Here is a 21,775-nt window from a genome sequence, read left to right as displayed (position 1 = left end):
TAATAGTGACCACATAACTACCAGAATGTTGTAAAAGTCCAACTGGTTCACAGATGCCCTACATGCAAGGAAATCTGCCATTCTTACTCAGTTTTCCTATATGCATAAGTGACTCCAGTAGAATGGCTGACTCTTAACTGACCTCAGAAATGGCCTAGCAAGCCATTCAATTGCCAAAAAGACCATTTTCTTTTCATTAGGGATGGATAATAAATGCCGGTCTTGCCACCAACATACATTCGTGAATGAATACGAAACAAAACTTGTCTTCACTCAGCCCTTTGGTCTCTACCACCAAGATGAATCCATACGATCACCATGCCTTCAGCTGCTTAACTAAAATCTACTTAAATGGCATTTTCCTTGAGCTTTTAGGCTACAAATCAAAAGGGGTTGCTGACACTGTTGGAAAATTTTAGTCTATTCAACTTAAAGAAAAATGGTTAGAAATTGGTGTGCCCTGGTTTTCAGGTTCAAAAGGTCTTGATTCGTAACCTGCCTGCATTGATTCTGAATTAAGATGGGTAGCAGTAAAATTGGTGCACCCACAACATTTCCATAAGCAGGTGCCATGCTGCACTCCTTTCTGTAGCACTTTAGGTAGCCTGAGTACTCTAAGGCCATCTCCTCCCAGCAGACTTCCACCAGTTATGCTGCAGTATTGTGTAGGAGCACTGAGTCAGGCATTGATAACCGCAGGTTATGCATTACAGAGATAGACATAGGTGATTAGTTTTGTTTGTTTTTGTATTTCTGATGTATTGGTTAAGTGCATCTTGGATGCTGTAAAAATAGTGGGCTTTCATCAAAATAAACTTCTTATTGTAATTGCAAATCAAATGAATGCTCAGCAGAAGCACTCCTTCTGGTTCCTGTATCACTCCTTGTTGATGTAGGGGCCTGCAGAGCCACATGCATGCAGTCAATGGCATCCTTTGCTATTGGAAAAGCCTGAAATGCTGACAAATTGATGTACCTTTTCATCACACTGTGGGAAATCCCTCCACAGTAAGGCCTGTCGTCACATATCCCTGTGGTTTTGGTGGGGGTGCAAGTATAGAAGACTCATGGGACTCTGGTAAACCACATCCAGGTGTGTTTGCTGTGTCCTCAATCTGCCCACAATTGAGCACTTATATATGCAAATTGGCTACATGCAGCTTACAGTTAGGTAGCCCTTGCCTTTTCACTTGCCTCTGATAATATTAGCTGGAGATGGGAACTCGTCGGCCCATTGACCTGCACCCACCTGTCCTACCTTCTTCCTGGTCCCGCTGTCAAAGCTGCCTCAATGGGACTGGTAAGATTCCATCCAGGATGTTTTTCAAAGGTAAAGGCACAACACAGACTAAACAGATGGGCCATGGTAGGATTTCCAAGGCTCTAGATGTTAGGGAAAGCACAATAGAGTATTGATTGTTTAAATGGATGGAGCCACAATTACAGATTTTTTTGCCGTTGCCAAAGATTATGCTATCCCTTTGCTGTCCATAAGAGAATTGGAGTTCTCTCTCTGTATTAGGATCTCTTGTTCAGACATTTCCACAGTGGTAAACCCAACTTGACACTGATTAAAGAATCAGTTGAAGAATGGGATGGTGAGTTTTAATCAATGGCCATTTTTGAGACCTTTGAGCAGGGGACGGAGGGATAGAATTTCCCTTTAATCTTCAGCACCCCTCTGTCGGGCTCAAATGGAGATCAGAAACCTGCCCTACGTAGGAAAGACTCATTCAACAGCGATATTTCACAAATTGGCCAACTAATGGCAAAAGGGTGGACTCTTTGTCCAATATAGGACAGGAGGCATCTTGAAGATGGAGGACCAATAGTCACCTCCAGGAGTTGCACTGTCCTCTGCCACCTATTGGTGTCCTGAAGCCCCCTGGAAAATCTTGGTTGCTTCTGATAATTGGTCTTCAGTGGCCATTAATAGACTCAATGTTTGCGGACAAGTAGCCCTGCTGCCTCCCATTCCCTCCTCTGTTAAATTTTGCGGTTTGAAATGGAGCAGTGGAACAAAATGCTAATGAGCAATGCTAAACCTCCTTCTCCACCTCCTGTTAAGATGCCTAATATTGATGATTAGATTTGGCAGAGTTGAAGGGCAGGATTTTGTGGGCCTTCCTGCTGGCTAGTTGTTCCAGGCCCAATGAAGGCGACTCCCTGTGGCAGATTCCCTGGCGGCAGAGTGGGCCAGCTGTGGACACCAAAGTCCAGTCTTGGTGGGACCAGAAGATTTTGCCAGTGGCCAATGGTGAGCTGCCTCCACCACCAGAAAACCCGCAACATGCTGATGACATAATGGGGTTCGTACCATAAAGGTGAGGAGTCGGGAACCATATTATCATATATATAGTAGGCCTCCATGCTATATCATCTCTCCCACACAGGGATTTCATACTGGCAGGATTTACGACAGATTTTGTAAAACAGGAACCTGGCGAAAGATCCTCGCCGGGCTGTGCACAGCTAAGCATAGCCCATGTGAGGAGGGGGCCATGCCTGGGCAGTACCCTGGTAGTGCCAGGTTGCCCCAGAGAGTAGCCCTAGGCACTGCCGGGGGGTAGTGCTGGGGGCAGGGCCAGGGCAGTGCCAGGTTTTGGGGGGGGGGGGGGCGGGGGGCAGGCGCATGATGTCATGAGACCCACCTCCAGCAATGTTTTAACTGAGTTATGGCAGGGAAAGCTGGCAGTGGAGCTCTGGGCAGCACACTGCTTTTCTCACTTGAGTTGATAGTTAAAATGAGAAAACTCCGTTTAAGGGGTTTGCAGATGGATATAGAAAGTTTGAGTGAGTGGGGAAAAAATCTGGCAGATGGAGTCTAATGGGAAAATGTGAAGTTGTTCACTTTGGCAGGAAGAATAGAAAGGCAGAGTATTACTTAAATGGAGATCAACTGCAGAAATGAGGAGCAGAGGCACGAGTCATTAGTTTGTATGCAGGTACAGCATGTAATCAAGAAAGGTAATGAAATACAATCCTGTATTACTAGAGAAATTGAACATAAAAGTAAAGATGTTATGCTTCAGTTATGATGTGGAGATGCCGGCGTTGGACTGGGGTAAACACAGTAAGAAGTTTAACAACACCAGGTTAAAGTCCAACAGGTTTATTTGGTAGCAAAAGCCACACCAAATAAACCTGTTGGACTTTAACCTGGTGTTGTTAAACTTCTTACTATGCTTCAGTTATACAGGGAATTAGTGAGAACACAGCTCAAATATTGTGTGCAGTTTGGTCTCCTTATTTAAGGAAGCATGTAAATGCATTGGAGGCCATTCAGAGGAGGTTTACTAGATTGATACCTGGAATGAGTGGTTTGTCTTATGAGAAAAGGTTGTACAAACTAGGCTTGCTTCCACTGGAGCGAGAAATAATTTGATTGAAGTATATAAGATTCTGAATGGTCTTGATGAGGTGGACATGGAAAGGATGTTTCCTCTTGTAAATGAATCAGAACTAAGGAGCACGGTTTTAAAATCAGAGGTCACCCTCATAGGACAGAGATGGGAGAAAGTTTTTCACTGAGGGTTGTGATGTTTCAGAAATCTCTGCCTCCAAAGCCAGTGGATGTGGGGTCATTGAATATTTTTAAGACAGAGGTAGATAAAGTCTTGTTAGGCAAGGGAATCGGGGTAGTTGGGAATCTGGAACTTGAAACACAAACAGATCAGCCATGATATTATTGAATGGCAGAGCAGACTGGAGGTGCTGAATGGCTTGCTTCTGTTCCTATTCCATACGTTCTTATGCTCAGCTCTGACTAATATGCTGCTTTTGTTATTAAGTCCTGTGCTAATGCAGGTTGGTAACCAATTTTTAAGTACACCTGCTGCTATTCCTCACGTTTTTTTACACTTCACAAACAGCCAAGAATAGTCATCTGCTCGAAAGTGATCGTGGAATCCCTAGTGCAGAAGCAGGCCATTTGGTCCATCGAGTTTGCACTAACTCTCTTACAGAGCATCCCATCCAGACCTTATCCCCGTAACCCCAAGTGTTTACCCCCCCCCCCAATCCTACACATCTTTGGATACTAAGAGGCAATTTAGCATGGCCAATCCACAAACGTGCACATTTTTGATCTGTGGGAGGAAACCATAGCACCCAGAGGAAACCCATGCAGACACGGGAGAATGTGCAAACTCCACACAGTCACCCAAGGACAGAATTGAACCTGTGAGGCAGCAATGTTAACCACTGTACCACCCTTATGGAGGAATGAGAGATATGCCAGGCCATGAGATTACAGACCGTGGTTATAATCTGTTAATAATCGCTCACAGCCGCTTATGGATGCTAAGTTTGTGATTGGTAAATGTGTTCTTATTGTATCCACTTAGCATGGCAATAGAACCACATGACACAATGGAGGATAAAGTGTGACAATGGGACTGGGACTCAGAAGGACCCAGCACAGTTGTCACCACTACCAATGCCATCATAGACAGATGCATATCTGGTAAGTAGGTTTAATGTGGTCAGGTAGGTTATTCCCTTGTGTTTGTTCTCTCACCTTATGCACTGAGCCCATATGACAGTTCTGTTCTTCAGAATACAATCCATAACCAGCAATGTCATGCCGAGCTCTGTCGGTGATGGAAATACTTAGCCATTTGTGATGATGAACATCGAAGTCTCCCACCCAGAGTTTGTTCTGCACCCTTGCTACCTTAGTCCTTCCTCCAAATTGTGTTCAATATAAATACTGATTCATCAGCTGAGGTAAGGTGGTAAAGGTGGTAATCAGCAAATTTTCTTGTCCATGGGTTTAAAATCAATGTTGAAAGCCAATCTACCGTGACTTTAAATCACTATGCCCTCAGCAATGGAGAGGAGATGCCCAGAATTGATGATGGAAGAGTCTAGGATATTAACTGGAAGATAGGGATGAGAATGACCATGTCAAGCTATTGTTTGATTAGCCTGTGCGATAGCTCACCCAACTTAAACACCATTTTCCAGATACGAACAAACAGGACTCGCAGGGTCGACTAGTGTTCAATGTGCCTTTAACATGTCTTGATTTTTGCTTAGGTCGCAGTCAAGTGGTCCATCCACTTGTTTTTCTCAAAGTGATTTGATTCAATTCAGTTGCTTTCTGGATTGTTGCTTTCTGGATTATTGCTTTCTTGATCACTTCAGAGTGCAATTAAGAGTCAACCACTGTTCTTGAGAGAGTGGAGTCACAGCTGGGCTTGTACAACAATCTGACAACTTTAGGATGATTTTTGCTGGTTCCAACTTTTTATTCCTGATCTCAAATTGCAATGGCATGATTTGAACTAATATTCTGTACATTATTAGATCCTTGAGTTACACCTTCAGTAACATAACAACAATGCTACTATACTGATCAAGGTGTCATGTTGACTGATTTCTACCAAAGCCGCAGATAGAGTTAACTGTTCTGCAGTTAATAAGCTAATATCAAATGAAGAAACACTTTCAGCATCTAGTCGAAAACAATGGCTAAAACTGAAAACCTACGGAGCAAAATTTAATTTTGGCAGCGGTTAAAAATGCATATTAGCAGATCGGCTGGCAATTATATATGGCAGCTTCTCTTTTCAATTAACTTCAGCGGAAAGGAAAATTGGACAGGGTATATAACCAGTGGCTAATTTTTGTGTCCCTGCGGAATTGAGTTTCACATTTCTAGTTGTTGGACAGTAAACTGCATACCTCAGCTATAAGTGTAGCCAGTCCCGGATTGCAAAGCAAAAGCCATCGTCTGGGAGTGATTCCATTCGTCTTATTCTGAAATTTTGCTGGCTCAACATCACTGAAGTCCCTAAATCTAATTTGTCGAGAAAAGAACAGAAAACTAAAAAAAAAATTACCAGCAACAAACCAACTTTGATTTTTAATGTTCATAAAATGTAATTTAGAAAATACATGGCACTAATAAACAGCAAAGACAAAATCAATTAAAAAGAATCCCTTGGGATAAGGTACAACTATGCTCTTGTTCCAAAGCATTCATCAGAAAAGTACTATGGCACACATCTGTATCTTGAAATCAGATTAAATGGATTGAGGATCTATAATGTAAGGTAGGGAAGATCATTAGCAAAATTATCTATCAATACAAGGGGCTGAATCTTGCGCTCTCAACCCTTGGCGTGTTTGGTGGCAGGAGGGCTGTTAATCAGGCAGGAAGTTTGGAGGGTGAGGACATCGCCACCTTTGTACCACCACCCTGATTAAGTCTGCTCCAATTCAGACCTTTAAATGACCAATTAATGGTCTCATCCTGCCACCGCTGGTATTAACTCAGCAGCAGGCTGGGACTCTCTATGTGAGCATGATGACAAGCAAATTCACATGGGTGTTGATCGTGTTCTCAGGGGATGGGGAAGAGGGCGCTGGTCCAAAGGCACAAAGTGCCTGATTGGGGCCCTGGTCCAAAGACACAAAGTACCTAATTGGGGGGCCCAGCATTGGAAATGAGGGGGCCCACTGAGCCATCCTCTTGCCTTTACAGCCAGCCCCCCTCAAACCCCTCTCTCACAACCCCACCCTGCGGCTCCCCATTTCACCATTGCTAAGTCTTGGGTGTGTGTTGTAGCAGGAGTTCACATCCTCACACTGGCGTTACTGTTCATTAGAGCTGCCAACCCCTGATTAACTCTTGCCCAGGAGAAGGCCCGCCACTGTCCTCTCAAATGCTTGATTGGCACAAGATGTGGCAGGCCTTCCCAAAAAGTGGCATTGTCTCTCATTGACTCTGCAACTGAGACCCTTGTTGCTTCCATAAAGTTCCACCTAAGATTTTGCATTCCATTGAATTCTCATATTTTTAATGTATAATTTATCAGATATAGTTTGAGGGCTGACTGAAAGGCACCCTAATAATTACCGCTTCAGGACATGGAGTGCAAGACTCAGCTGAGACATATCAGGAAGAGTCAAATGAAGGATTCATGGTGCGCATTATTGCGAGGATTCATTAGGGCTTGGGGCCAAATGTAGATTGGGTATGACTGACCATTTGTCCCTCTCAGGAATGTGAATGAGTCAGAAGAATCTAACTGGAAAGGAGCTACAGCTAAAATACATATGCAAAATGCTCCAAGCAATATTAAACATTGCAGCTGAGCAGTTCAGGTTTGACATGGCTCAATGATTACAGTCCTTAATGCTGGGCACAAAGATGCCTCTCAAATTTGCAGATGAGTGAGAGACAATGCTGAAGAAGCCTTCGCTTGTCAAATGACATGGGAGTTCACATGTGCCACATTCTTCAGGAGAATCTGATGCCACCAGTGATTCTAAAGGTTATTGCTGCACTCAATGTTTTATGAATTGCTTATTAAAGGCTTTACTGGTAACTTCTGTAGAATATCACAATCCTCCACTTGTAGATGCATACAAGAGGTCACCAACACCCTACAAGGCACACAATTACATTCAATTCTCCCTGGGTGAAGCCAGCGGGGCTGCCAGAGCAGTGGGATTTGCAGCAATTTCTCTGACTTCCCATAGGTGACACTATGGGCCTGATTTTACCAAAACCGGGCGCGGAATTGCAGTAAAGTTGGGTGTCGGGCCTTTAACGCGATCTGCACCCGAATCCGAGCAGATCGCGCCTTTACCGACACCCGATACGGGCGCGGGTCCGGCCCGTGTCCGAATCGGGCGGCCCGACGATTTAAATGCATTTGCATGCATTTAAATTGACTTAATGAACCGTGCGTCCAACTCTACCATCAAATCCCACTTTACCGTCTTCTGGCCCGATCCGCGCCCGTGCTGTAACCGACCTGCAAAATAAAAGTCTGAAGTCGCCGCTGCAGCCTCCGAAGAGCGGGGTCAGAGACTGCAACGGCTCTCTGACCCAGGTCATCCTCTGGTCGGGGCGGGAGGGGGGTGGGAGGAGGAGAGGGGGTGTGATGCAGCATCTCCTGGGGGGGGAGGGGAGGAGAGGGGGTGTGACGTATCATCCCTTGGAGAGGGGGGGCCGTGGGGGAGAAGGAGGGGGTGTAACCTCTCATCCCCTGGGGTGGGTGGGGTGAGGAGAGGGAGTGTGACGTATCATCCCCTGGGGGAGGAGAGGGGGTGTGATGTATCATCCCCTGGGGGGGGGGGGGGGGGGGTCGGCTGCCAGTCTGCAACCGATGCCTCCTGGCACCATCACTGGTACACTACCAGCCACAGAATACTCTTCCCTGCAGGGGCAAGAGAGCGGGAGAGATGGCTGTGGCTGGTAGTGTACCAGTGATGGTGTATCCCTTTTCACTTTGGAATCGGCCACTGTGGAAGCGGCCGGTTCTGCTTCATCTTCTTAGCGAGGAATCGCTTCATCCTGAAGGTTTTGTGGGATGGCATGGCCACACTTCCATTCCAGCAGGAGGGATCGGCCGCAGACTGGCAGCTGACCCCCCCCACCCCACGACCAGGGGATGATACGTCACACCCCCTCTCCTCCCCCACCAGGGGATGATACGTCACACTCCCTCTCCTCCCCCACCAGGGGATGATACGTCACACCCCCTCTCCTCCCCCACCAGGGGATGATATATCACACCCCCTCTCCCCCCACCAGGGGATGATCGGTCACACCCCTCCCGCACCTCCCCCCCCCAGGGGATGATCAGTCACACCCCCTCCCCCCACCGCGACCAGAGGATGAACGTCAGAGAGCTGCTCTCTCCGCGTTCTGCTTTTTTTTCTCGAGCCCGGGCGCACTCTGTCAGATTTTTTTCGAACTGTTCAGAGCTCCGATCGGTCCGGCAGCACTAAGCCCCGGCCACGGCGTGGATCGGGTCGGAGCCCGCAAAACCCGTATGGGCGCGCTGGAAAGAGGATTCCAGGCATGGATCTATTTGACGCCCAGATTCGGCACTTAGACTCAAAATGGTAAAACTCCCCCCTACGATTTCTACTGTTGTCTTTAAAGTCAAGGCATGTTCGATAAACAATCTTCTTTGGATAACCTCATTTTTGAGACCACAAAGTTGATGATCTCAAAGAGTATCTTCTAAAGACTCACCAAACTCACAGGAGGTGATCTTATTGGCTTGACACACCGATCGATTGGCGTAGCAAACCGGTAAGATCCTAAGAGAGATGAAAAACTGGGTTTGCGTCCGGTATCTCGTCTTTCACAATCTTATCAGCTCTGGATTGCTGGCGTGATCAGCGTCAAGCCTCGGAAGACTGATTTTAATATTTAAATTTTAAATATTCAGAGTTAGCCTGGATCGGAATTGTCTAGGTTCATTTGCCTTAACAGTGGAGGTCCTCACCAGTGAGGATCACATTTGGTCCCCAGCAACAGGGACCAGACATGGTGGCCTCGCCAGTGGAACCAGAGGCCATTGAGGCCCCCCCCACCCCGTGAGTGGTTGGGGGCAGTGCCTCTTGGGCATTGCCAACCTGGCACTGCCAGTGTGGGATCCTGGCAATGCTAGGCTGGCACCACCATCCTGGTACTGCCCACCACGGTCCCTGGCACTGCTGGTGACTATAATAGAGAAGATATAATTAGTGATCGGCTGCAGAGACATCTACATTAATTAGCACTCATTGGGTGGGATTTTATGACCTCGTTGTGTCTGTTTTTGGGCACAGAAATGTCATAAAATCAGACGTAAAGCATCTAGCGGGAATGGCGCCCGTTCCCACTTTACCACAATAAGAAAATTGGCACGATCGGGAGCCCGCCCAAACTGGGCGAGACGTCAATTTACATGTTTTTGCATTCATCATAATGTCAATAACAAGACCTTCACGCCCAATCATCCCAGCTCGCCTGCCTTTACCACCTCGCTCGCCGCAACTGGATCAGTCTGGAAAACACCTCCTCTATATAAGTCAGTCTGACGCTGCATTAGGCTGGGCGAGCGATGAGGTATGTCTCTGCATTCAAACAGCTCTGTGCTGCTCAGAGGGGGCTATTTTGTGGTGGCCATGTTGCGTTTCAGGTCAGGGATGTGGGGGTCCCGGGTCAGAGCGCTGACCTTGGATCATAGGGTTCACTCATGGTCCGAGTGCACGCAGCTGGAAGCACTGTTGCAGGTGGGGGTTTGCTGAAAACAGTGAAAATTGACAGTGATGCAGTCTCAGTCTTTCAAAGCAGCACTGTCTGTGGCCACTACTGCACGGGTTCTAGGTCTCTGCCTGTGAGTGGGGGGGAGGCGGGGAATGGGGGGCGGGGCAGAGACCCCAGCAGTACCACACGTGGGTTTCCTTCGAGCAACTGTTGGATGTTGTGTGCCGCCGAACGCTCCGGCTACAAAAAGAGACAATGCAACACCTGTGCCATTCATTGCAGGACGTGGCACCTCGAGGCACGGGTGGGGTGGGAGGGGGGTGTGGGCTGTGAAACTGACAGCCGCCTTAAATGTTTACGCCACCGGATCCTTCCACACCGCCAGTAGAGTCCTTTGTGCCATCTCACAAGCATCCGTCCACAAGTGTGTGAGGGAGGTCACAGATGTCCTGTATGCCTGGGCTGGCTAGTATATCAAATTTGACTTGGACCAGGCCCAGCAGCAAGCCCAGGCTGCAAGATTTGCAGCCATCACGGGAATGCCAAATGTGCAGGGGGTTATAGACTGCACCCTTGTTGCCTTCAAGACCACAGTCAAGAATCCAGCAAGATTCATGAATAGAAAGGGGTTCCATTCAATAAATGTGCAGTTGGTGTATGATGATCAGCTCAATATTATGCACATCTGTGCCAGACGCCCCGGCAGCATGCATGACAGCTTCATCTTGAGGAGCTCGGATGTCCCGGAAGTCTTTGAGGAGGAGCCCGGGTGCAGGGATGGCTTGTGGGGGACATGGGGGTACCCGCTTCGGACTTGGCTGATGACACCTGTACAAAGGCCTGAGACTGAGGCAGAGACCCGATATAATGAGGCCCACATTGCCACTTGTAAAATAATGGAGCGGTGCATAGGGCTCCTCAAAATGTGGTTCAGGTGCCTGGACCCCTCTGGAGGGGCCTTCCAATATAGCCCCCTGATATCGTCACGCATTGTGGTGGTATCCTACACCCTACCCAACCTGGCATAGCAGCAAGGAGGCCTTTTGGAGGAGGAGGACGTAGAGGCCAAACAGCCGGGCATTTGGAGAGGAGGCAGCCCAGCAGGGGGAGGAAGAGGAGGACAACAACTCAGAGCAATAGCACCCAGGCGCTGGAGGGCTGGCGGCAGCAAGGGTCAGACATGCGAGGGCAGTGAGGGAGGCCTTGATCAATACAAGGTTTGGCAACTAGCAGACTGTGTTGCCACACGTTGGTTCCATCCCCCCGCCTCCAGAGTCCTATAATCTCCTGCAACATTGTAACACTGGAGTGGTGGACCTGGGTACACTGTATTAGCGAATTTCTGTGGCAGGCAGGAGGATGAAGATGACTCGCTATGCACCATTGTGATGATGCCTTGATGCCAACTAGTCTGACTCCTACCTGTCCCCCCTATGCACGCTAACACCTGGACCCACGTCTGGGTGGTGGGTAAGGGATCACTAAACCCCCATGCATAGAAATCATAGAAACCCTACAGTGCAGAAACAGGCCGTTCAGCCCATCAAGTCTGCACCAACCACAATCCCACCCAGGCCCTACCCCCATATCTCTACACATTTACCCCCTAATCCCTCTAACCTATGCATCTCAGGACACTAAGGGCAATTTTAGCATGGCCAATCAACCTAACCTGCACATCTTTGGACTGTGGGAGGAAACCGGAGCACCCGGAAGAAACCCACGCAGACACAAGGAGAATGTGCAAACTCCACACAGACAGTGACCCAAGCCGGGAATTGAACCCAGGTCCCTGGAGCTGTGAAGCAGCAGTGCTAACCACTGTGTTACCGTGCCGCCCTGCAGGGCTGCGGGGTGGTGGTGGGATGGGGGGAAATCTATCGTAGGTTCTGGGGCTGCCATGGCAGATGGTGTAAGTTGCTGTCAATGCATGTCACCTGCTGTAGACAGTGATTTGTTTGAGCGCCTTCATTTTCTCAGTGACAGAGTGTTGTTGGGGGGGGCCCTCCATTGACAGCAACATACAGGTTTCCTCTGAGGTAAGGGCGTACCTGTTGGAGCCAAATCTGAGACAAAGTAGTCACAGGTGGGTGGTGAAATGACATTTATCTGTGCCAATAAAAGTGTCTTAATAAGTAATAACATGCAAACATGTTAACTTGAGACTTTAAAGTGCATAACTATTCTATCCACTTAGTGCTGCCCTTCACCCGTGCAATCTTAGTGCTGCTACAACTTCCTAACTTTATGTGGCCTACCCTCATGTCTCGGTGTTTCCCCAGGATGTACATTGGAGGTGGAGGTGGCCAGAGGTCTATGGCGCCCCGTGGCCTGTGATGCCCTTGGCGATTGCCCTCTGGAGGGCCTGGATCTTAAGGGCCCTGGCTGGCTTCCAGGTGTCTGGGATATTTCCATGACATCCTCTTCATCCCGCTGTCCCTGAGATGCCCCAGTGTCAGGATAGGGAGAGTCAGCAGGTGTAGCTGCAGCCACTGTCTCCATGTGGAGGGCCCTGGCATGGACTACAGCCCTTCCTCCTCCCTCGGGGTTTCTGTGGGCCCCTGGGTCGCTCAATGGGATGCCAGTCCTTCTGCAGTGAGCTCCAGCGTCACCTGGCCCTGCCAGTCTTGTAGGACCACCTGGATTCTAGCCATGGTGGTCGAGCCCTCTGCGATGGCCACCCGAGTCAGGGGCTACCTGTCAATGGCAACAGCAAGTCCACTAAGACTGGGCCATGCTCTGCAGTCCCTCAGCCATGACCCTCTGTGACTGGGCCACGTTCTCAAGGGCTGCTGCCATAGTCGGCTGTGTCTCAGTGCTATCTCGCTGGGTCTCCTGCAAGCTCTTGAGCCTCTCAGCCATGGGCCACAGAATCTTGAGAAGCCTGTTGAGGTCCTCAGCCGTGGCCCTCTGGGACTCAACTGGCCTGCTGTGGCTTGGCCATCGCTTGGACCCTGCCACTCATGGTGAGGATTCCCTGCCCCAGGCTCTCCACCGTGGACGCCACCCTTGCAGTGTTGGTCTGGGAACGACACAAGATAGATAATAGCTGGTCCACCTGAAAGCTTTGGGACTCTTCCCAACAGCCTTGCAGTCAGCCTAGTGTTGCCATCAGCCCCTCATGCATTCCCTGGCTCTGTTGCTGCATATCCAGCAGCTGAGGGAGAAGTGATCGCAAAGATCCAGCATGTAGCCTGGGGCCAGCTGAGTCCTTGCTTCCGGCAGGCCCCCGCCTGCCACAGGCCTCAGACGTTCCCTCCTCCACCTCATGTACATCAACAGGTATGTCGTGTGCACAAGAGAGTAACCCAGATGTCTCAGCACTAACTTGACCCACTGATGTGAGAGTTTCTGGGATGGGGAATTGTGAGGTGGAAGCTGACGACAAACTGGTGTACCCTTGGAGGTCCCTTCATCCGCTTCCTCCGAGGGGTCTTCCGAGCTGTCAGGGGCAGGATGGGTGGGAGCAGCAGTGAGGCCGTAATGCCAGATGGCCCAGGCACGTCGAGGTCCCTTCCTGCAAGTCAGGACACAAGGTTAAGTGCAAGGGAGGGCGAGGAATCTGGGATGCAGGCGATTTACTTGACATTTATCCATTGAACAAAGAAAATTACAGTACAGGAACAAGCCCTTCAGCCCTCCAAGCCTGCACCAACCATGCTGCCCGTCTGAACTAAAACCCCCTACCTTTCTGGGGACCATTTCCCTCCATTCCCATCCTATTCATGTATTTGCCCCTTAAAAGTCATTATTATATCTGCTTCCAATACTTCCCCTGGCAGAGAGTTGCAGGCACCCACCATCCTCTGTGTAAAAAACTTGCCTCGTACATCTCCTTTAAACCTTGCCCCTCGCACCTTAGAGCTATGCCCCCTAGTAACTGACCCAAATTGAGTGGAGAATTGACAGGTGCTCACTTCTAAACTCCAGCCTGACCATGCTCTCACTGATGGTCGGGATGTCCTCCACTCCCACAAGCTCCAGCGCCCGCTCCTCAAAGGGGGTAAGGACTCGGAGGTCAGGCTCACTACCCACTATCTTTGCCCTCTCCTGGTGGTCATGGGCATTCTTCTCCTTTGGGGACAGAAGGAGCCATGAAAAATCTGATGGCGTGACTCCTGCAGCGTATCAGGGGGTGGCCCTCAGAGGGCAACCACTGTGATACTCTTGAGGGGTGGGGAGGGGAGGAAGAAGGTGCTTGGGGGTCAGGGACTGGAAGCATACAGGGTGCAGGGGGTGGGGGGAATCAGGGGGTGATTTGGGGGAAGATGCTAGATGGGGTTAAACATTCATCCTTGCTGCCCAGATGAGGTAATTTATCTTCTTGCAGCACTGATTGCCAGTTCTCCTGACCAGTGCCATGGCATTCACAGATGCGGCCACTGCCTCCCAGGCTGTTTTTTTGTCACTTCCCCTGGCATGATGTCCTGTTGGGGGGAAGAGGGTATCCCGTCTTGCCTCCATTGCCTCCAGCAACCTGGCCAGATCAAATTTGGAAAATCTGGGAGCTGCCGATCTCGATGTCATTTCTTCCTGCACTGCTTGCCTGTCTGTGCATCCTTGGGGTCTTTATGGAGCTGCCCCTTGTTAGGGCAGATCAACTTCAGGTAGTTTAGGCGAGCTTTCCAGCAAGTTAAATGCAGTTTGCTTGTTGCCATTGAGGGGAAGCCAAGTGAGCACTTGCAGGTTTGCTGGTGGGGAGCCGGGGGGATGAATTTGTGGCTCTATGATGATTGGGGGCAGGGGAGAGTGAGGGAGAGAGGATCATGTCAGACAGCCATCGGGGCCAGGAGATGATGGGGGCCATGTGCAAGTGGGTCTGGGGTGGGGGGGGGGTAAGGGAGTCAGTAATGTTGGGGAGGCTCGATTGTCCGTGGGGGCCAAGGGGAGGCTGTATCTGGCCCGAGAGGGATCTGGCAGGGGAGATGCTTTAATTTAGTAATTGTTTTGCACAAGTGCAGTTTTTGGAGCTACACGCTTTTGGGTGCATTAAGCCCCACCCACTGCCTTCTGTAGTGAGAAAATGACTCACCCGAAATTTTGTACACAAAGTGCTTAAGATTGGGCCTGAAAATGCGCCCAAAAAACAGATCTGGAACTCTCCCAGTTTCATGCCCGCCCGACACTTAGGAAAATCTCATAAAATTCCGCCCAACATGTCAAGTGGGTAGATGATGACTACTGGAAGGACCCTCACTGGCTTGTTGGGAGATGCTGATCTTGTCTTTGACGTAGGAACTGTTCCTATCCTTGCCAGTCAACTGTACTGCCTGCTCCTCAAAGCAGGTGAGTGGTTTGAGCTCCGGCATCCCCCCCTGATCTGGGATCTCTCCCTCATGTTGTGGACAATCTTGTCCTACATAAAGATAGACTGTGAGCAGATGATAAACATGCATGCCCTCTGAGTGCTGGCTGAAGATGCGACTTTTGCAGGATATCACAAGAGATGAAGATGTTAAACCGTGTGTGAGAGAATCAGTGGTGATGTCCCTTCTGCTGGCAGTGTGTGAGATCCCTGTGGACTGTTGCTTTTCCAATGCCTGATGTCATTATGAAATTGTGAGCTGAGAGTGAGGATGAGGTTCACTTATCCTGGTGGACTGGATGAGATCACTGCGCTGAAGGATGGTCTTCCCTGATGACCTCTTCCCAAATCTGTGTCACAAGGTTCGTGGGGCTCTGGTTCCCATTATAGGATTAGAAGGTCTCCTGCTGCCCCTCGACAGCTGGAGAAGTCTTTCCAGACAGCTGTTGCTACACTTAGGGGCAGAAGGCTTGTTTCTTTGGGGGGGCCATCACTTGCCACAACAGGCCCTGGACTGCAGAGAATGAATGTGTGTGTCGGTGTCGTTTGAAAATGGCGGTCAGAACTTCAACTCACTGAAGTAATGGCGGAGATGATGAATCCCAGCCTGCCCCGCATGAGATTTGACAAATTGCTTGTTTGTGAATACCCAATGAGCTGAAAATCAGTTGATCTAGCAGCAGCAACCCATTTAGTCATTCAGAAGGAGTCATGGTGACTTTCCTATCCACCACCAGTTAGTCTCTGAAGGAAAAGTTCAGCCCTATGATTCTATAAGACAATCTTACATTAGCTGGCTAAACAGTGGGCACAGACAGGGACTGTATGACCTGCTTTTGTGTCGCAGAGGATAAAGTCAGGCAGCAGCAGCTGCAGTATTTTTGTCGGGCTGGAGAAATACTCCTGTATCTCCAAATGCCACAAAAGTAAAAATAGATTTAACCTGTGGAACTATCTTTGGCTGGACTGCCAGTTGCTACTGCTAGAGGGTTCACATCAGCTGCTGCACTCAATAGTCTCTTGAAATGGAAATTTGGGTCTATATGTGTTATACGATCACAATTTGCCTTTTAAGTACTCCACAACCTGACTCAGTGGAGAGAAGAGTGGTGGGGTGGTGCTCCAACTGCCCACCATAGCAAGGGAGGATTATCCTGGTTGTAATGTCAGCAGGAATGGGCTGGTAAACATTTTCAAGGCATATTGCTCTATTTCCATCCTTGGGAGATCTAGAAATTCAGCCCCTCAGTTTCTGTTGTCATGATTTTAGATGCATTTTTCCATCAACATTTACCATGCAAAAGTGCTATTTCAAACAGTCTCTTGCAAATAAGGACAGTTGCAAAAAAGTTGGCAACCGTCATTCAAAATCACTGAGATGCTACTAAATATTTAAAAAGCATATCCTTACACCTGATCTTTGATGATCTTGGAATGAATCTTAGCTACTCCATTCACTGTATGAGAACCAACAATGCACAAGTGTGCCATATTTATCTTCTTTTCTCCATCCTCTTCCACCAGAGACATTCGTTTTAAGCGCTGGTCATCTCCAGGATATAAACTTCTAATTTTCTTTGGAAAAGAACGATTGTAAGAAGAATACAGAATTTTGAAAAATAGACATTAAATTGCAATATAACAAAGCCTATGATTGAAAGAATCAAAGTAAAGTTAAAGTTTATTTATTAGTTACAAGTAAGGCTTACATTAACACTGCAATGAAGTTACTGTGAAATTTCCCTAGTCGCCACAGTACGGCGCCTGTTCGGGTCAATGCACCTCTTTCAGAATGTGCTGTGAAGCAGCAGTGCTAACCACTGTGCTACTCTGGTCAAATTAATCAAAATGATTGACCAATTCATTCTAAATAGCTGCAGTGTTTTCTTTGAATGAAAGGACATTTAATTAAAAAGAATGAAGGAAATTTGATCTCATTGCACCTGTACTATGGGACTAAAATGGGTAGGGACAATATGTTATGATTGATCATGCCAAGGGTATGGGCTTGTTCTGTTGGCATAGGTGGCTATTTATGTCCTACTCCTTAAATATGTGAATGATGGGCTTAACACCTGTTTCGGAACCCCAACAATAAATATGTGAGTGACCATTCAGGGCTTTTCAATGGTTACCTCTTCATACCTCCTATCTACACACTCCACTGCCTTCCTTAAGTCCCAGCATTATGGAAACTTCCCTCCCGTTTCCCATGTCTCCCTGTCACAACAGGACAGCACTGCTCTTTGTTCTGCTTGTACTTGCAGAAGACCTTCTACTGTCCTCACAACCTTTTCCCCATTTTGCCCACATCAGCTGCTTCTTCCTGCGATCCTGTTACATTGTGCTATAAGTTTTGTGCTTTAAGTTTTTCAGCACAACACAATCTAACCAGCTATCGCAGCTCCTGAAGAAGCTAGCACACAACAGATGAGGGAATGCAAGACCACGAAAATTCATGTATTCACCCCAATGGAATAGGCTGCCATTGGCATAATAAACAAGATCGGTTAAAAGGGATGAGATCCAGTAGCTAGAGAAGAAACTAGCAAGCAGGACCTCAAGTAATAAGCTTTTGATTATTTTTGTTGCCACATGCTAATAGAAATAGGAGGATGAGGGAGATGACTTGGTGACTTTGGTGAAGAGAGCGAATATATGGTAGCTAAATTTGCTGATGACACCAAATTGGTGGGAAAGTAAGTTGTCAAGAGGAGACAGAGTCTGCAAAGGGATATAGACAGCTTAAGTGAGTATGCAAAAATTTGACAGATGGAGTATAATGTAGGTAAATATGGATTTGTTCACCTTGGCAGGAAGAAAGTTATTTAAATGGAGAACTCTTAAAAACTTGATGGTACAGAGGGATTTAGGTGTCTTAGTACATGAATCACATGAAGTTAGTATGTAGGTACAGCAAGTGGTTAGGGAGGCAAATAGAATGTTGGTGAGTATTGCAAGAGCAATGGAGTAAGGAAGTTTCAGGTCAACTGGCTTGTTAACATGCTCATTTGCCCATTAATTATTCTTTAAAAATGGAGGGTGGGTAGCTGATTTTATGTCTGCCTGTCTACCATTTTATGGGGCCCAGGTTGGGTGCGACAAGAAAGTGGTGCTCTCGCCACCTGTCATATTTACATGACCTCCCTCCGAAAACAAGCTCAGTAGGGAAACCAGAAAATACAGCCCAGAAAGCTCAGTGGGGAAGTGAAAAAAAGCAAAGCAAAGAGAGATTATAAGAGATTGGCAGCCAATACAAAAAAGAATGGAAGAGCCTTCCAGAAACATACAAATAGCAAAAGGATGGTATGAGGAGGGACCAAAAAGGATATTTACACATGGAGGCAGAGGGCATAACTGAGATATTAATTGATTACTTTGCATATGTCTTTACCAAGGAAGAAAATGCTGTCATAGTCAGTGAAGGAGGAGGTAGTTGAGATTCTGGATGGACTAAAAATTGATAAAGAGGAGGTATTAGAAAGGCTGGCTGTAACTAAAAATTGCTAAGTCACCAAGACCAGATCAGAGACATCTGCAGACATGAAGGGAAGTAACAAAATTGCAGAAGATGCATTAGATAAGTGATTAGACTAAAAGCCTTCATTGTCCTCCACCCCTGCATACAAATACTTGATTTAATTTATTGTCACATATGTTAGTATACAGTGAGAAGTATTATTTCTTGCATGCTATACAAAGCATACTGTTCATGGAGAAGGAAAGGAGAGAGTGCAGAATGTAGTGTTAGAGTCATAGCTAGGGTGTAGAGAAAGATCAACTTAGTGTGAGGTAGGTTCACTCGAAAGTCTGATGGCATCAGGGAAGAAGCTGTCTGCCCCAGAACACTGCACTGGTCTCTTCTACCATTCAATCCAGTTTTTCTTTCTTAATCGAAAAGGGCCAAATGCATGTTATGTCCCCTAGCTGACTTATCTCCCTATCAGGAGGGAAGCAGTGCGTACATAAGACCCAGTGAGAGAAAAGGACAATTGTTCTCTTCCCAGCTCCCACCATAATTACAGAGTTGTCAGACAATTAAATCCCCAACCCTTATGCGTTGCTAGGCCCTGAAATACATTTCCAGATCCCAGAACCCTCTGTTTGGAACTGTCAGATCTCATAAATTTAATCCTTCCAAACTCTCAAAGATCCCACGTGCCAGTCCTGGTGCTGCACAATTCTGTGATTTACCTAACTAATTCTACCAGAACTCCAGGAGTTTCCTGAGTGTTACAAATCAGATATCATTTGAAGCCTCTCACCTTACCTTGCCAATTAGTTGAAAGACAACAGAAGATCATAAGACAATTACAGATAAGAAAGATTAATTTGCCTTTTTCCTTAACTATTTCAGCACCATTCAGAAGTGTGTGCTGCCTATTTTTCCTATGTGCAGTGACATATATTTGCTGCATCTGCTTAATTCTGTCCACTTACGTATCTTGTCAAAACCATCTGTTTAATTCGAGTGGTTTACTCTGATTCAACTAATTTTATATCATTTGACTAACTTGCATTAAGTTTCAGAAAATATAAATGAGCTTGGTACCCCCACCAAATTCTGGACACTCTGTAAGTAACTTGCCCTATAAGCTGACATATCACTTCTAATGGGCAATATTTTACATAGAATTAAAGCAAATCTAATGGGTCTGTTGTCATCTGTGGCTGTTTTGTTATATTTGAACATGGACACACCAAACTGGTCCATTTCGAATCTACTGCCACTTTCCCAGTATGCACTGACTTCCTTATAATGATTGTCAAGTGTCTCATGAATTTCATCTATAGTCTCTTTTAAAACCCTGTAATATATAGTGCATATCCCTTTGAATTTGTTTTGAGTCTGTTTGGCCTCTAGGATATGGGTTGGGCAAGCAACTTTCAATGTAGTAGGAGTTTTTGTGTTTTTTCATTCTTTCATGGGATGTAAGCATCGCTGGCAAGGCCAACATTTATTGCCCATCCCTTTGAGAAGATGGTGGTGAATTTTATCCTTGAGCCACTGCAGTCCATCTATAAGTACACATACAGTGCTAATAGGAAGAGAATTCCAGGGTATGAGCCACTGACTGAAGGATTGACCATATAGTTAAGTAATGATGGTATGTGGCTTGGAGCAGACCTTGCAGGTGATGGTGTTTCATGTGTCTCTTTCTAGGTGGTAGAAGGCATGGGCTTGGAAGATGGTATCCAAGGAGGAGTGGCAAGTTGTTGCAGTGCATCATGTATATGGTACACACTGTTGCCACTGTGCATTGGCAGTGGAGGGAGTGAATGCTGAAGATGGTGGATGGGGTACTGATCAAGTGGTTTGCTTTGTCCTGGATGGTGTTAATTTTCTCGAGTGTTGTTGCAGTTGTAATCTTCCAGGCAAGTGTAGAGTATTCCATCACACTCCAGACTTGTGCCTTTTAGATGGTGGACAGTCTTTGGGGTTTCAGCATGTGAGTTATCCACCTCAGAATTTCCAGCATCTGACCTGTTCTTGTGGCCACATTATTAAAACAAGTGGTCCAGTTCAGTTTCTGGTCAATGGTAAAACCCAGAATGTTGATGGTGATTCAGTGATGATAATGCCATTAATTTTACTAGGGAAGATGCTTCAGTTCTCTCTTGTTGAAGATGGTCACTGCCTGGCACTTGTCAGCTCAAGCTTCTTTGTTGCCTAGGTCTTTCAATAATCACAATTATCTGACATTGTGGTAGGTATGACCCAACCAGTGGAGCATTCCGTCTTATTCCCATTGACTCAGTTCCTTGTTGCTACAATTGGTCAAACGATGCCTTGAAGTTAATGGCAGTCATACTCATCTTTGAGATCTCACATCTCACTCTTGAGATCAACTCTTTTTCCCATGTTTAGATCAATGAGGTCAGAAGCCAAATGACCCTAGAGAACCCAAACTAGGCATCAGTGAACAGGTTATTGCTGTGCAAGCGCCGCTTGATGCCACCATCAACTACACCTTGCATAATTTTGCTGATAATCGAGAGTAGATTGATGGGGATATAATTAGGGAGACCAAATTTGTCCTTCTATTTGGAGACAAGACATGATTTGGCATTTTTCCACATTGTTAAGTAAATGCCAGTGTTGGGTTGGTGGAATGGTTGGTTCTGGAGTCTTTAGTACTATAGTTGGGATGTTGTCACAGCTGACATTTGCTGTATCTTGTGCCTTCAGCTGTTTAGGTGGATGCATCTGTAGAGAATATAAAAATGGGCTGGGAAATTAGAGAGTTGGGCCGGGGCAGAAAGAAATCAGGAGTTGATTGATTCAGGTAGAAAATTACTCCCATAGGAGGTTGATATGAATTCTGGGTCCTAATCCTGCACCTGAGTTCACGAGGTGACCTTCAAATGCAAATTGCCTATTTGGCTCAGAGGGGAGCTCACTCCCTCATTTGTACTGTTGCAGTATTTTCTGAAAATTTTCAGAGTGGGTTGAGGGGAGGACAAAACAT

General features: G+C 47.0%; 1 protein-coding gene across 1 annotated transcript in view; it reads right to left on the bottom strand.

Moving 5' to 3' along the window:
• Positions 1-21,775, bottom strand: part of pygl (phosphorylase, glycogen, liver) — an 88,380-nt gene that overhangs the window by 14,027 nt on the left and 52,578 nt on the right. The window contains exons 11-12 of the mRNA XM_078233116.1: positions 16,717-16,880; positions 5,689-5,803 (exon numbers count right to left, since the gene is read on the bottom strand). Coding sequence (XP_078089242.1) covers positions 5,689-5,803; positions 16,717-16,880 — 279 coding nt within the window. The remainder of the gene's footprint in view (positions 1-5,688; positions 5,804-16,716; positions 16,881-21,775) is intronic.

This window comes from Mustelus asterias, chromosome 18 (genome assembly GCF_964213995.1).
Source record: "Mustelus asterias chromosome 18, sMusAst1.hap1.1, whole genome shotgun sequence".
In the NCBI taxonomy this organism is placed as follows: Eukaryota; Metazoa; Chordata; class Chondrichthyes; order Carcharhiniformes; family Triakidae; genus Mustelus; species Mustelus asterias.
This window is presented reverse-complemented; position numbering and strand designations above follow the sequence as displayed.